Source organism: Podarcis bocagei, assembly GCF_964188305.1.
Source record: "Podarcis bocagei genome assembly, chromosome: 5".
In the NCBI taxonomy this organism is placed as follows: domain Eukaryota; kingdom Metazoa; phylum Chordata; class Lepidosauria; order Squamata; family Lacertidae; genus Podarcis; species Podarcis bocagei.
In genome coordinates this window covers 59057794-59075110 of record NC_138129.1, presented here as the reverse complement: position 1 = coordinate 59075110, position 17317 = coordinate 59057794, and the positions used below count along the sequence as shown (strand labels likewise).

At 43.8% G+C, this 17317-nt stretch overlaps 1 protein-coding gene across 4 annotated transcripts in view; it reads left to right on the top strand.

Annotated features, from left to right (window-relative positions):
- LRP8 (LDL receptor related protein 8) overlaps positions 1–17317 on the top strand; it is a 200977-nt gene that overhangs the window by 163296 nt on the left and 20364 nt on the right. For 2 of the 4 annotated variants that reach the window (XM_081195382.1, XM_081195381.1), the window contains 6 exons: positions 430–798; positions 8306–8428; positions 8782–8904; positions 14303–14422; positions 14556–14681; positions 15873–16044. In XM_081195382.1, the coding sequence (XP_081051508.1) occupies positions 430–798; positions 8306–8428; positions 8782–8904; positions 14303–14422; positions 14556–14681; positions 15873–16044 (1033 nt within the window). The remainder of the gene's footprint in view (positions 1–429; positions 799–8305; positions 8429–8781; positions 8905–14302; positions 14423–14555; positions 14682–15872; positions 16045–17317) is intronic. The other 2 variants (XM_081195384.1, XM_081195383.1) reach the window with 1 other exon arrangement.

Below are 17317 nucleotides of genomic sequence, written 5' to 3'. Positions count from 1 at the left end.
GGCCATGCAAGCTGTGCACCTTTTGGCTCTGTAGTTACCATTACGAATTGGGTTGGTGTTGGTGCAGTAATATAAGCTATATCAGATGCACTGTGTGGACCTTCCAGTCCCTGAAATAGAGATGTATAGCTGTGCCCCTGGTGGTAGTGGATAAGAATGAGGATAGCAAGAGCAATCTCTATTATTTCTTTCAATGAGGAGCAAGTGGAAGCATCAGAATGGAAGAGTAGGAGGCAATAGTGATAAAAATGCACACATGTGCATGCAATAAAAATGCATGTTAATCCCCACCCCCATTGGGAAATAGGAAACAAAAAGAGATTTGGGTGGCTCTTTGGAAAAAGGCTGAAACGCTGAAAATATGGAAGACTATGTCTGTTGGGTAGGCTTGAGCTCTCCTAACTCGCCTCTTTTGCTTTTATTCCACAGTCTGTTCCCCTACTGAGTTCCAGTGCAGCAACAAGACCTGCATAGCTACAATTTTTGTCTGTGATGGTGACGATGACTGTGGTGATGGCAGTGATGAGAGGAAGTGCCCACCCCTCACCTGCAACCCCAACGAGTTCCAGTGCAATAACAGCCTGTGCATCCCAGAGATCTGGGTCTGTGACAATCAGCCTGATTGTGAGGACCATTCCGATGAGTCAACGGAGAAGTGTGGCTTCAAAGCCAAGCCGCAAGCCACAAGCACCTGTGCAGCTCACGAGTTCCGGTGCGGCAATGGAGAATGCATCCATCTGAACTGGAAATGTGACGGAGATGAGGACTGCAAAGACAAGTCGGATGAGCAAGATTGTCGTAGGTGTCCACGGCGCATTGAAGGGCACATGGGGAGTTAGCCTTCTCATGGGGTATTTTTGTGGGCCTGTCAACGGCCATCTATCCTAAAGTGATTGCCCTTGCAATCCAGCCCTATGCATGCTTACTTGGAGGTAACATCTCACTGAGTTCAGAGGGTCTTACTCCCAGAGATGCATAGAACTGCAGCCTTTCATGATTACATGTGAATCAGTAAATCGGAGGTTGAAGTTGAAGGAACAGGTTACCCAAAGCTTGACTGTGCAGTCACCCGAACCAGGCCCCAAAATTCCCAAATTCTTTCTTCAAGGATCCATTAGCTAAAATCCATTAGCTTGAGCTGTATAACACAGGGGTCTGCAACCCGCGGCTCCGGAGCCGCATGTGGCTCTTTTACACCTTTGCCGCGGCTCCGGGGCGGATACTAGCGAGGGGAGGAGGCGCATTGTGCGCCCCGACACTCCCCACTGTGGCGGGCGCTGTACTGGCTGTGACGTCGCATGGGGGCGGTGCGTGCATTAGTCACGCACCGTCCCGACGTCACCTTCCCACCCGCTGTCAGATCGCGGCTCCGGAGATATATTTGTTTTAAATGTCGCAATGGTTTTGCGGCTCCCAGGTTTTTTTCTCCTTCGGAAACGGGTCCAAGTGGCTCTTTTTGTCTTAAAGGTTGCAGACCCCTGGTATAACAGTTGCAAAAGAGCTGCCACCACCAAGCCAAGCCAGGGCTCTTCTTTCATGCATCTTTTATCTCAAGGTAAGGTGTCATTAGGGGATTAGGTTTCTGTTCCATCCTGACCTGTGAATCACCCAACATAATCAGGAAAATAGTGTTGCTCAAACTCCGGGTTATTATTTCAAGATAAAAATTCCGAAGTGCAGCCCCATGATAGCTAAATTATTATGGTAGAAATGAGCCCACAGGCTCCTAAGAGCAACATGCTATATTTTAAAAAGCAAACTTTATTACTTTATTACACACACAGCAAAATACATACAATTTGTACCCAAATGTGACTTCAGCAGTTTCAGAAAAGCATGTATTTTAGATAGAACCTGCTTCAGATTTCCCTTTTTATAAATTATTTCCTTGAAATGATAATATTCTCACCATCTTTTTCCTTTTTACATTTTCTTTATACAATCTGTAGGATTATACCCATTTGGGGTATTTCCGCTACTGTTTTGCAATTACTATTATTTCCATTTTCTTTGTATGTATATAGTACAGTGGTACTTTGGTTGTCAAACAGCTTGGCTCCCAAACAAATCAGCTCCTGAATACTGCAAACCCGAAAAGTGAGTGTTTCAGTTTGTGAACGTTTATCGGAAACCAAACGTCCAACACGGCTTCCATGGCTTCTGATTGAGTGCAGGAAGTTCCTACAGTCAATTGGAAGCCGTGCCTTGGTTTTCGAACAGTTCTGGGAGTTGAACGGACTCTGGGAACAAGTTCAACAACCAAGGTACCACTGTATAATAATAGTAATCTATACCCTTATTTATCGAATTACATATTAGCCCTTAAATTCATGAGCAACAGTTCTAGGCAAAGTGATAATGCTGCTGGCTTCTGTATAACATTTCTCCTGGCAGTTGGGTAACCAGTCAGAGTTGATGGGCTAGTTAATTCTGTTAAGGCTATCCATAGAAAAGCATTTGCAGTATACTTTTCTGCTCCCGAACTGAGACTATTGAAGAAACACTGCTATCTACAGCTGCATAAGTTTTGCATTCTAAAATAGAAGCTCCTCTCACAGAAGTCATCGAGGTGTTCACGGCCCCAAGTTACTGAATAATGGATTTCTCTCCAGTTAGCTTTGTGCCTTCCACAGATTGCTGCAATGTTTGGGGATGTTTCATCCATTTTTCAGATGCTAAAAAGCTTAAGCTGGTCATTCACCCAATGACTGTGGGAGAGAGAGAAGGAAATGGAGAAAATGTTTCACTGAAATATTCATAATTGTGACACACGAATGACATGAAATATTTACATTTAACAGCTACGTGTAAGCAGGATGGCTGACGAATGGCCATCTGTGAGGGCTGAATATTTTCGTTCCCTTTAGAAAGCCTCTTTCAATTTACATACAAAACTATAGGGAAAATCACTGGATATTATATGAATAAGTCCAATAACTAAGCAATGCCTGCCTTCAGGAATTTAACTCTGGTTTAAAAATCTCCCTTTGGGCTCCTGCATATACCACTTATTTTTCCCATCCAATCTTTGTCTTCCATCTTGCTTTCGTGACACCTCTTTCCTATATTGTGGCAAGGAATCTTAACAGGAACAGCCTAGAATTTTCTTCTTCCTTCCATGCTTTTTTGTTTTTAATAGCTTGTTCGGATCAGTAAGATGGTGTCTTATCCAACGTGTGTCATTTTGATGTCCTGGAGACAAACATCATCATCATAATTATTATTATTATTAATAATAATAATAATAATTTATTTATTTGTACCCCACCCATCTGGCTGGGTCTCCCCAGCCACTCTGGGCGGCTTCTAACAAATATTAAAAATACATTAAAATGCCACACATAAAAAAATTTCCCTAATCAGGGCTGCCTTCAGATGTCTTCTAAATGTCAGGTAGTTGTTTATCTCTTTGACATCTGGTGGGAGGGCGTTCCACAGGGTCGCCGCCACTACCAAGAAGGCCCTCTGCCTGGTTCCCTGTAGCTTTGCTTCTTGCAGTGAGGGAACCGCTAGAAGGCCCTTGGCGCTGGACCTCAGTGTCCTGGCAGAACGATGGGGGGTGGAGATGCTCCTTCAGGTATACTGGGCCGAGACCATTTAGGGCTTTAAAGGTCAGCACCATCACTTTGAATTGTGCTCAGAAACGTACTGGGAGCAATGTAGGTCTTTCAGGACCAGTGTTATATGGTCTCAGTGGCCACTCCCAGTCACCAGTCTAGCTGCCGCATTCTGGATTAGTTGTAGTTTCTGGGTCACCTTCAAAGGTAGCCCCACGTAGAGCGCATTGCAATAGTCCAAGTGGGAGATAACTAGAGCATGCACCATTCAGGCGAGACAGTCCACGGGCAAGTAGGGTCTCAGCCTGCATACCAGATGGAGCTGATAGACAGCTGCCCTGGATACAGATTTGACCTGCGCCTCCATGGACAGCTGTGAGTCCAAAATGACTCCCAGGCTACGCACCTGGTCCTTCAGGGGCACAGTTACCCCATTCAGGACCAGGGAGTCCTCCACACCAGCCCGCCCCCTGTCCCCCAAGAACAGTACTCCTTTCTTGTCAGGATTCAACCTCAATCCATTAGCCGCCATCCATCCTCCAGCCGCCTCCAGGCACTCACACAGGACCTTCACTGCCTTCACTGGTTCCGATTTAAAAGAGAGGTAGAGTTTGTTTTGACGTAGGCTAGAAACAAGCCTTCTGCCTGCATGTTCTCTCCTCTCTTTCCTTTTCGCTTTTTTTGCATGCCTTAATTCAATACCTTCTGGTTTGTTAAAACCACAGTTTTCTGTGACATTGAGCTGATAAATCACGAATTGATCTTTGTTTGCAGGGAATGGTCAAACCACAGTTTGAGTGTGGCTTGCTATTCTGGTGTATACATAGCGTTCAAACCACAGTTTTCAAATGTGAACATAATACAGAGAGTATTGAATTAAGGCACAAGAGAGAGGAGAGGAAGCCACAGGCATGCAGCACATCCCTGGCCCAACAAACCATATAAACCATGGTTTGTTGGGCAGACCGTCAGGTCTGAAGCAGGCCACAGTGATTTTTTTCTTCCTGGAGATTTATTCCCATGTACACATTCCAATACTGTGGACCTTGTTCAACCTAGTAGAAGTGGAAGCAGGCACAAGGGCTCCTGCTAATACAAAGGGACTTTCCCCCTTTCCTCTCCCTGAGGACTCCCAGAATTGCGCATTGAGGAGGTTGTTCTGCTGGGCAAACAGAAATGCTTGAGCTGGCATAATGTTTGCTTTAGTGCAATACTGAATTCTTCCCATCATATTTATTGTGTAAAGTTCAAAATTCCCTTTAAAAACATTGACATTACAAGGTCTGCTCTGGTCCCACTACACTTCTTTGTAGTGTACATAATACAGGGATGTCAGGAATTAAAACTGAATCTGTCCTGAGGCCAGGTTCTTTCACTTGTTGCTGTAATTACTTTGAAAGAATAAAAGCACTGGCTATGTGTTAATTATGATAAATAGTAAAAATGCTTTGGCAGACAAACAAAAAGGGAGATGAGCAGATGAACCAAAAAATAGAAAAGGTTTGCTTCGGTGGGTGATATTTCTTGTTTCTGTAGAAGTATTAAATTTTTTTTAAATCCCTTAAAATGTGCTTACTGACAGAGCACAGTGTGTGGCATCTCCTGCAAAATAATCTGATGTGATGGTACTGAAAGAGGCGTTTGCTTGAGGTAGCTGGAGAATGACTACTGATCTAGATAGACCCTCAGAATAAGGCAACTCAAAGTATCCCTAAAGACATGCATGCCTTTAAAATTATGCATATGACATACAATCCATTTACGTTTGAACAATATGAAATGTAATATAAAGAGTGTTTCAACTATTAATGACATAGCCATAAGGAGACAGGCAGGAGATCAGCATGGATTGAATATGAGCAGTGCAGGGCTTGCAGCAGGTCTGATATGCTTAATGAGTGTGGCAAGCCACTGGAAATAACCCCGTACAGGTGCATTCTTCACAGTTCCCATTTGTGCTACAAATTTTCACGTGCAACTTTGGACTAATTACTCCAAATGCCTCCATATGGCACATTTTACCAGCTGGCAACAGAAGCCCTAAGCCGTTTGGCGGGTAGGTTTTTCTGGCTGATAGAGCAGGAGAACAACCTCATCACCAAACCCTTCAAGCATTTGCATTCTGTGATTCAAGTTAGTGAAGAACGACGCTGCATTGTCCCATCCGTCTATGTTTTCAAACTGCCTTATTTTTTTGTGTTTCCATATTGCTTCACATTAACAGGCTAAATGGATTGTTAACAGGCTGTCATGGACAAATAAGAACCAGCTTGGTTCTATGGCTGCTCAGATCCCCAGGTGGCCATTTTCAAAACATTTGAATTGTTTATTTTTTGTTGAATTAGCTTAGTCCCATTGACTTCAATGAGGCCAAAGTGGCTTAAGTTGAAGAGGGCTGTGCTTGACAGTAGGTCCCCTATCCGAAACACGGTGATAAAACTGCAGTCCCCCAATGTACCATATGTCGGAAGGTAAACATGTAAAATGTGCCTTTTGGAATAAAAAATACCAGAGATGTTCAGGACAGTGCCTCGCAACACAACATCCACTTTTTCTGGTGCTTTCTGCCGCATGTTGCTGGATCTAAAAAGAATCCCCATAGGATAATTGCACAAAGTCCTTTTTAAAGGATGTGCTAACATGCAGCACAGAGTGGAAACCTTGGTGTACTCCCACATCTGACTTTCAACAAAGACACTTTTGCATGTTTTGACACTTTGGCGAGTTGGGAGGCATTTGTAACTTACTAAGGACAAACGGAAGCACTATAAAGCATTGTGCAAACAGTTCTCCTTGCCAGAGCATGGTTCAACATAGTGATCTTGAGTCCCTGTTGTGTGTATGTCCAGCATGGGGGATTGTACCATATCATGTTATCATGCCTTATGGTGCCTGCTGTGCTTGTTGCTTCTTGCCTCCTTGCTGTGCCCCAGGGTATTGAGGAGCCATAATTTCTGATCTCCGGGACAGTTTGCGAAATTGCCGCAGAGATTCTGCCGGGAGGCTCTTGGATCACATGAATTAGTGTCTGTGTCATATTGCTCCAGCAACTCAATGGCAGTGATTTTCTGTCATTTAGGATAAGGATGCAATTCCCCAAAGAGGAGGCACTCAAATGAGTGCTTTGAGATAGGTTTATTCAGGGACACTGCAGCAGCTGTAAGCTTTGAAATTCAGCTCGGAGGTTGCTGTTTTGCACCCTCTAAAACCTTCAGGTGTTGCTGTTTTTTACTGACAGTTTTTTTTGAAATGATAGAGACAATTAAGCTTGCTGAGCGAAAAGGTCTAGAATAAAAGGGATTGGAAGCAGCTAGGACAGAAGAAGATATCCCCTTGGTAGAAGGAACTGTTGTCGACAGCAAGGCCTACTGAGAAAACCATTCCCAGCAAGAAACTGGTCAAGACCATAAGGAGAGTTAATGTACTGAATAGAGTATTGGACGTTTTAAAAAGACAATTCAGACTTCCTCAGTAGAATATGTCTATATTTGGAATGCTTTTTTGGGGGGGTGACACTGATAATTTTTGATGGTGTTTTAGACCCCCTTTCTCTTATATGTACCTGCATAAGGATTTTAAAAAATGATTTATAACATTTCACCACTCACTTCCTGTTCAGTTGACAGTTTGTTTTTTCACAGCCTCTCTTTTCTCACACTGGTGAACTTTTAAGAATTTTCTTCTTTTAGATATGTATTTATTTATGAATCTGTCCCCAACATCCCAGTATAAGTATGTATGTATTTTGTTTGCATTGAAAACTGAATGAGGAGGAAGTAATGAAAGAAAATCAATGCTCAGCTATGAAGCTCACTGAGTGGCCCTGGGCTGTTCACCCTCTTTCAGCCTAACCTCCATAACTGAATGGCTGTGAGGTCAGAATTGGGCAAGTCCCTCTCCCCATGTATGCCTCACTGAATTCTAGTGTGCTGAGCAATGGTGCCAATCCCCTTAGAAGAAACTTCAAAAGAATAAAAAATATAAACAGCAATGTGAAATACAAGATAATTTCTACAAATCGCTCACAGCGCCAAATGACAAGCAATAATAAAAAAGCACCCACTGAGCCCAAAATATAAAAACGCAATTCCTCTAACTGTTCCTTTTCTAATAACAGTGCAGCAATAAAAATATGATTCACATATTGGTTACCTGAAGAAAATAATTACTTTAGGTCCTTTCCAACGGATGGGAGTGCAGTAGCTTTCCAGAGGTCAAATGGCAATGAATTCCAGAACCCAGAGACTACCGCTAGAAACAGAACTGTTTATTTTGTTTTATTTAAGTTTTCGTTTATTTAAGTCCTGCTCTTTAGGACCAGTCTATCCAAGGCAACTCACAAAGTACAGTGGTACCTCAAGTTACAAACGCCTCAGTTTACAAACGCTTCAGGTTACAAATGCTTCAGGTTACAAATGCTTCAGGTTACAAACTCCGCTAACCTGGAAGAGTTACCTCAAGTTGAGAACTTTGCCCAGGATGAGAATGAAAATCGTGTGCCGGCAGCGCAGCAGCAGCAAGAGGCCCCATTAGCAAAAGCACGCCTCAGGTTAAGAACAGTTTCAGGTTAAGAACAGACCTCTGGAACGAATTAAGTTGGTAACTAGAGGTACCACTGTAATAAGAAGATAGAATAAATTGCAATAAAATCACAATCTGTTTTAAAAACAGCATTAACACAGAGGCAGAAAACGTGTGTCAAAATACTCAGAAGTGTGTTAATTTTTATTCCTCCCCCCCCCCCCAAGCTCTGGTGACCTGCAGCCCTGATGAGTTCCAGTGTGGCGATGGGACTTGCATCCATGGAGCCAAACAGTGCAACAAAGTGCATGACTGCCCTGACAACAGTGATGAGGCTGGCTGCGTTAATGGTAGGTGCAATCTAACGGTAGGTGTATGGGGTATAGCAGAAACCGTTGCTCTGGAAAGGCTCACATAGATGCTAGAGATGGCATCTAGTCCATTTTTCACGACTCAGCTGCTCCTCACTGTGAACTTCTCGACCACTCAGCAATGAGGCTTCCTCAGGGAAATACCCTCCCCCCCCAAAAAAAAAAACCTTTAGTAGGCTTTGCTTTTGTCACATGTTGCAGCTAAATACCCCATTGCCTAATCCCATCCCATTTCTTCTAAATTTCCTCCTCTTGCATCTTTATGTCCTTTCTTCATTTTCACGTGCCTAATCTAACATCATCTGCTTTCCCTCCCTTGCCTGACGCAACAGAAGCGGCGTGCGAGAATCCCACCAAGTTTCAGTGTAAGAGTGGAGAGTGCATAGAGGAAGTCAAGGTGTGCGATTCGCACAGGGACTGCAGGGACTGGTCTGACGAGCCCCTGAAAGCATGTGGTACAGTACACTACTCTTCTTTATTTTGTCCTCCTGTTTTAACAATCCCTCACATCCTCTGTCTGCTTAGGGCCGTCAGAACAGGGGCATATGGCTGCTGGTGATGTGCCTAATGTAGTTTTTCTGCCCACCTTGTTTGTGTGTCTATTGCATGGGTACAAAAGGAACTGGAATCTAATAGCTTGAGTCATAGGCCGGGCATTGTTCTGAGGAAATGCCCTGTCACATCAGGAAATAAATCCAGGTTGATTGCAAAGAGGTTTGAACTCACACATGATATGAATTTCCCTCGTCTCCTGACCTCTTGCTGATGCTAATTATTTGTTGTAGCTATCGTAAAGTATAAGACAAGGTTTATGTGAATGTTCACATTTCTCTTACAGTTAGGTCTTATAAATGGGTGACGTGAAGTCAACACACAGACTCAATTCATTCTTCCATACATTTTATTTGTATGCCTTTTTTGCCCAAACGAAATCATGCTCAACACTGGTTACAAGAAAGAAAACAGGAATGCATTTCAAACAAACACTACAAAAACAATTTCACAATAATATAGCAAAACAATGGCATAGGAATAATGTAGCAAAACAATAGCAAATATAATAACATACCCCCAAAAATACATTTCAATACCATAAATATAATATGGTTACTTCAGGGGTGAGCAAACTTTTTTAGGAGGGGGCCGGTTCACAGCCCCTCAGTGGCGGGCCAGACTGCGGGGCTTCCCTCTCTCCCCCAACCCCTCTCCTCCCTTTCCTGCCTCCTCCGAGGCTCTGCCTGCAGCTTTCCTGGGTGACAGACATGGGGCCAGCAGGCGTGCCAAGCTCCAGCCGAAGCCCTGCGACGCTACCATCACAATGCGCCCATCACAATGCCCATAGCGCGGCCATGGACGGAGAGGCTGGCAGGCAGGTGGCGAGTCTGAGCCATGTCTCAGCGTGTGGGTGGCGAGGCTTCAGATTGGCTGGCTGCTGGCACCAATCAAAGCCCAGCTCCCTTCCTCCGCAGGGCAGGGAGAAGCCAGGAGGAGGGAGGAGGCACCACCACGGTGGGTGGGGGAATGGTGCCCAAAAACAATTGCAGAAAAAAATGGCGCAGCCCGAATGATCATGCCGATCCAAGTGGCGATTCCAGGACCATCCAGGGCCAGATCCAGAGGGCAATTGGGCCTGATCCGGCCCACGAGCCTTAGTTTGCCGACCTCTGGGTTACTTAAACAGCATGCAGCATCCAGTAGCAAAAAAAGTGTGGTCCTGAGCTTCACCTTAGTCCTAGGAACACCCCTCCTGTGATGTTGTTCAGTGTCCCTCTCCTGCTGCAGCTTCTTAGAAAACTTCCAAGGGCAAGGGGTGGGGTAGCTGGAAACACCCCTCCCATGATGTTGCTTCAGATGTGCACCCAGGTAGTGACAGCATACACGTGGTAGAGAAGTGGGCAAACATGCCGCACTCTCCAGTCCACAGATAATGTCACACACAGTTCCACACAGGGCATTATTTACACAAGCCCCACTACTCTTTCCTAAGGACCACACAAGTCAGGCATCCACAACAGCATATACCTACATTGGCATCACTGATATGCATGAAGTTGTTAGGGGCAGGAGGCTTACCTTCTCCCACGCCATGTGAGAGGTGTTGGCACCTGGGTAAGTGCCTGAATGGGACAGTGCAAATGTATCCTCACTTAAAATTTGCCTTTATTTTGATTGCACTCAGCAGGGGTGTGTTTATAAGAAAAGGCCTCCATGGAAGAACAGCAGCTGATTCTTTCCATAAAAATGTATCACGTAAACTCATTATAAAAGCTCTGAGTGATGAGGCGCTGGGCAAATGTCATTAAGGTATAGGAATAATTCAGTTATCTGTGACATGGAGGTGTATTCAAAAATAGCAGAATCCTGATCACGTCATTAAATAAGCCAAATATGTATTGACTGAATAATATTCACCAACAGAGTCGTCTCTTTTGGCATGTTTTTTTATTGACAAGTGATCATGAATTCAGAATAGCGTGTTCCCTTAGAGCAGAGAAAGTATAAGATCTCTTTATAGGATGATCAAACAAAGCTATTCTTATTGATGTGGACATGACTGAACTGTTAATGCTGCTGAATACACTCTTGGCCACGAACAGAATCAGATTCTCTCTGAATACATTGTCAAGAAGGGGATTGAACAGACTGAATCTTACCATTATGGCTGTTTTTACTGCTGGTACCATACATGACTGTTTGTTTTTGTGACATCTTGAAGGCTCTGGTTATTTATTATTTATTTAGCATCAATGATAAGGTGCTGTGTAGAACATTCCTCTGTGCCTTGGCCCCATGGTTTCACCGTTTTACCCCAGTTTCTGGGCAAGAGCAAGTCTGCCTTATTTGGCTTTGGTAAGGATTACCGTACCGTAGTGCAGGAATTGGGACTCTTGTTGGATTCCGGTTTCCATCTGCCCTCGCTGGCATGGCCAATGGTCAGAGGTGGTGGTAGCTGGACACCACCTCAGTTCCATACCCCTGCTGTTGGGCTGGGTGAGAAGAAGAAGAGTTTGGATTTGATATCCCGCTTTATCACTACCCTAAGGAGTCTCAAAGCAGCTAACATTCTTCTTTCCCTTCCTCCTCCTCCACAACAAACACTCTGTGAGGTGAGTGAGGCTGAGAGACTTCGGAGAAGTGTGACTGGCCCAAGGTCACCCAGCAGCTGCATGTGGAGGAGCGGGGAAGTGAACCTGGTTCACTAGATTACGAGTCCACCACTCTTAACCACTACACCACACTGGCTCAAGCTGAAGCCTGACAAGCTGAAGCTCAGTCCAGAAAAGTCAGAGATGGCTTAGCAATTGTATGTACCATCTGTTCTGAATTGTGTCAGGGGTATTTGGGGGGTATTATTGGATTTGCTTGTGCTTCTGGATGGCCAGGTAGTAATGCTCATCCAAAGTACCTTTTTCCACGTTTGGCTGCACCTTCTCTTGGGAGATGGGGACCTTGCCGCAGTCATGTGTGCCTGGACACCCTCAATATGGGACTGTTGTAATGCACTCAACATTGATAACCCTTTATAACTATTCAGAAGCTTGAGTTGGTCCAGAATGCAGCAGCATGATTACTTTGCAAATTACAAAGGGATGGAAAATAAAACTGCAAAAATCATAATGCTGTTATACGATCTATGCCGCAATTGTGTACAATATTTTCTAAAAAAAACCCACCAAACCACACACACAAGGTCTCTCCACAGCTATCTATGCACATGCCCTGTCTGTACTTAATTGGCATAATAGAAGCAGCACATTAGAAAGCAGGACAAACACAAAAGAGAACGCCTGCTGGTATGAATGGGCAAGATCAAAGTTGTTCCTCATTTATAAATTCAAATACATCTGTGGACTACTCTGGTCTAATTTGAATGGGAGAAAAGCAGACAAACAGCCAAATGCTCAAGTGTGGACAAGCCCTAAGTGCAGAGACAAGCCCTGGGGCAGCGATGAGGAGTTCCCCTGTTCTCCTTCCTAACCTCTGAATAAGACCCCCAACATTAATTATTTCCAGGCGCATGAGCACTCCCACAAGTCATCCCAGTGTTTCAGATTTGGTGTTAATCGTACCGTTTGACAACAGAAGCATCTATTCAGTGTCAAGAGCCCAGAGGCATGACTTTTTCAGTTCAAAGGTTTTGTATTGGTCATTGCACCTGCTGAGGCACTTGATATACACCCAGTTTGAGACGTGAGAGTAACTTGTAGAAGCGAGACTGCTTTAACAGATGTGGCGTAGGCTACGTTGAGTAAACCTGTCATTCTCCTCGTTTCAGTGAGATGGTTATAGAACTTGGCATACTATGCTGCAACGACCTGCTGTAAACAAAAATAACAATTAATATTGAAGACCTTCTTCACGTTCCAGCAACCTTCAGTAGTGTTTCACTATGCGTATGGCCTAATTGGCTAATGTCCAATCTAGCCAGTAGTCACAGCAAGATCAATCTAAACAATGGATAGCAGACAACATGCACCCACCATCATAATCTGAGGGACTGTTCTGGTCTCTGTGAACTTCCTCCTGTGAATAACATTGTTAACTGTAACATTTTTGTTCAGATAGGGTGAGAATGCTGCACCAAAGCTGTTGTGGAAATCTTTCCAGTGCAGTGTTTTCTGCCTGTTACATTTTCTTCCAAGGTTCACATCTTACCCACTAAATAACTGCATTCATGAAAAGACCGGTAGTTGGACAGCGAGGCTCAGGGAGAGAATGCATCAGCAGCTTTTCCCCCTCATGTCTTAGATTCAGACTGGTCCCAACAAATCTTCTTACTGCAGGATTCCTACATTGAACTGTACAGCAAATCCCACACTAGGAAGAAAACATTGTTCCTCACTTTGTGTAGGTTAATTGAAATGGCAAGCGAAATGTTGTTTCGGGCATTGAAATGACCTCCTTCAACCCCCTCAGCAGTTTAGAGTTGCCAGGATAAAATTGTAGTGGATTTTCAATTTCAGCTCCTGCCAATGGGGGAACAAATGGTCTGGACTCCCCCCACCCCACCCCCTACAAGTTGTCAGGGTTAGACAGGATTATTACTGGCAGGGTATCTGGAACTGCAGAGTTCCTTTGTTCCTCCTTCCATTGCGTTCCTCAAATGGAAAAACTGACATAGATTGGCTTAGTTAATTCACAGTGTAGTTGGTTAGAGTGCCAGACTGGGACAGAGGAGGCCAGAAATTTCAGGTCCAAAAACTGCATCTATTGCAGAATGCTGCTGCTGGAGTATTCGCAGGCACTTTGTGGAGGAGCCATCTTACACTTACCTTGTGGGATGTGTCGTGGCTGCCTATATGTTAACTGGCCCAATTCAAGGTGCTACCTTGATATTTAAAGTGCTGGACAACTTGGAACCTGGGCATTTGATGCAGCAGCCTCTCCCCATACCAGCCATCACTGAAATTGATCAAGGGGACCTCGCTTGAAGTCTCACTGGCCTCTTTTGCTCATTGTCTTGGAATGTGAGACAGGGCCTTTTTGTTGATTGTTCCCCAACTCTAAAATTCATTTCCCTTAGAAGAGCAGGCAGCAACGTTGGCCAGTCTTCATCTAGTTCCATTCTTCTGCTTTGGCTTACGGAGCATATAACGGATCATAAACAAACAATAAAAGTAATTTGGACAAAAAGATGCACGTTAAGGCAAAATTCTGTGAACAGGTCTTCTGTTCAAATTTCTGCTCTGGGGAAAAAGAGATTTGGTGGCTATTTCTGTTTAGGACATCTTATACTGAGGGAATACCATCAGTGATACCTGGTAATATTTAATAATTCTGGTCTTTCTAGAAATTTGCAGTCTGAGGACTGAACCTTTTGTTAAGTCTAAATAGTCCATACCTCTCTTCTAGGAGTGAATGAATGTGCACTCAACAATGGTGGCTGCTCCCACATATGCAGAGATTTGAAGATTGGCTATGAGTGTGAGTGTCCTCCTGGATACAAGCTTCTCGACAAGAAAACATGTGGAGGTAATTTGCATAGAAGCAGCAGCTCTTTGTGTTTCTCTGTACAGCAGCACATAATTATAGTCGCTCCAGGCTCACTCCACATCCTGATGGGCTTAATTACAAGTTACTGATGATTTTTAAACTTCCCTTCCAGACATAGATGAATGTGAGAATCCCGACGCTTGTAGCCAGATCTGCATCAACTACAAGGGAGACTATAAATGTGAATGCTATGAGGGTTACGAGATGGACACTCTGTCCAAAAACTGCAAAGCTGTAGGTAAGGAAATGCTCTAATCCATTCTGCATGATCCATAGAAAGCCAGGTGAAGGCTTGAGGACCCACAAGTAGAATTGACAAGTAACTCTGTTGAGATGATTGCTCAAAAGTCAAACATGATAGATGGCTCAGTTTGCAAAGTGGAAGGAAAGTGCTTGTTCTAGGATCTAGAAGATGCAAACAGCTCCGTTTGGACTAATTCACATGCTGCATTTCTGCAGAAACAGGCAGGAACTGCTGTTCCATGTACTTGCAAAGGAAAACCTAATGAATGAATTGTTACTTGCGGAATTCTAAAATGAATTCTTACAACGTTTAGTTTTCTTTGCAAGGTATATAGAATTTGTTTTCATCAAGCTACCCTCTTGCTTTCACATTATCTGTGAGGTGGTCGTCAACATATGCTGTTATAGAATCTGTACTGCTTCCTAAATGCCTTGATTCCATCTTAGATTCATTGTCTAGACCTGCCCCTTTGATTAAGCTGTGGAGGTGTGCATGTGTGTGTGTGCATATATATCTCTAATCTAGACAGGGGGGAAATCTCCCTATTATTTCTTCAGTAACTAGATATAATAATGGTTGTTTGAAGCATTTTCTTTCTAAATTTTTAATGATAGAAAAATCTAATTGTGGAACATTGTCTGCATTAGGACTACATGATAAACCATATAATAACATGATAGAAGTAAGCCTAGCTCCCACCTCCAGGTCATGCACTCCTCTCATTTTCTTCCAGCACAGCTGCAAGGATGAGTTTGGAAGCTTTGCCTTCCATTTTCAATTGCCCAGCCAATATTTCATGAAACTTGCCCTTGATTTTATTTTTTTGATAGAGAGATTTCACTGCAGGGGAGATTCCTTAATGCAATGTTCCCAATCCTCCCAGTGTTGTTCAGGTGTGTGAGTGACTCTTCCATTTGCCAAGTTGAGAGAAATAATGTGTGAGTTGCTACAGCAAATGTGACTTGCTAGTGCTGGTAAGAACAGCAGCCACTACTGATCCTTCCTGTTGTTCTAGCCAGTTTCAATTACTCCCAAAGCTTCTATTTTCCTTCCAGCTTAGACATGCTCTTATGACAAAGCAACAGAAGTGAGATCTAACTCTGCACCAGAGAGCTATGCTATTTTGTAAGCTGCTTAATAAAATAAAATAAAATAAAGTAACTTCCGGAGTTCTGTTCCATGCAGGGAAGAGCCCGTATTTGGTTTTCACAAATCGCCATGAAGTACGCAAGATAGACTTGGTGAAAAGGGACTACTCTCGCATCATCCCCATGCTGAAGAACGTGGTTGCTTTGGATGTGGAGGTGGCAACAAACAGGATATACTGGTGTGATTTATTCTACAGGAAAATATACAGGTGCGGGGCTCTCATTTGGCTACCCAAACGGCCACATCTTATGTCAACTTAATTGCACAAGGTCTTACAGAACTCAGATTTTTTCCCCTCTTCACTGTGGCATCGGAAATGTGCCTGTTGAAAGTGTGCATCTGTGTGCCTTTGGGGTGCAACGCCCAGATGCATGTGCTGAGACTGTGTCTAATTACACAGTGAAACAGCATTTGCTTGATGCAACAAAGCTGACCGTCTCTCTTAGGCACTCAGATCTGAATTACTATTGCCCCCTGCTGCACCATCTGTAGTTCCTCATGCTTGTTTCCAGCTAATAATCAGAGGCAGGTTCACTGTGACCTGCAGACTAGGAAAGGTGATTTCAAAGATCAGCAAGCCAACTCTGGGAGAAGAGGAAGCTTTTCTAAGATATGACCAGTTAATAACACTGAAATAGCTGGCTGGGGATTCAAAGAGAGTGATGGAGCCTACAAAAAAGAAAGAGCCAGCAGAAATGTGGGGGAAGGGAGACTTGCTCTATAAACTGTGAACCTTGCAAAATGTATAGTAAAGGACAAAGCTAGGCTCTGCCCTTTAAAACCTAGATAATTATTTAACATTGCACTTCTCCTATACCCTACTGGCAGCAAATATCTTTCAGGCTTCTTTTATTGCCAAGGGTTTATTCTCCTCGTTATCAGCAACTGCAACAGTTTTGCCCTGAGCTTTATAGCTATACTTGGTTATGGTTATTGCTGTTGTTTTTCCATCAGTGCCCGTTTGAAGCCCCTGGCATGGGCAGCTGACTTTTGTTGCCTTCAACAAATAAGCTACACTTCCATTTTTCTGCATAGGGATGGGAGAGGAGAGGTGATTTTCATGCCCTAGGTTCTGCTTTTGCAGAAACCAGCAGCTGTATATTGTTATTGCTGCCTGCTTCTCCTTCAACAGGAAGGGAGATAAAGTGCCCCTCTTCCCCCCACTCTCCACGGAGAAAAGAAGGGTCTGGCTTCCCCTTCCCATTGGAATTCTGCAGGGGGCAGAAGCAGCAAGGCACTGGAGAAAATGGGTAGAGAAGGGTTATTCTCCCTGTCTTATAACACTAGAATTCATAGATATCCAGTGAAGAGGAATGTTGGAAGATTCGGGACAGATAAAAGAAAGTACTTCTTCACCCACCAGTTGGGATGGCCACCAATTGGATGACTTTCAATGAGGATAAGACGAATTCATGGAGGATAAGTTATCGATGTCTATTAGCCATGATAACTATGCTCTGTCTCCATGGACAATGACAGTA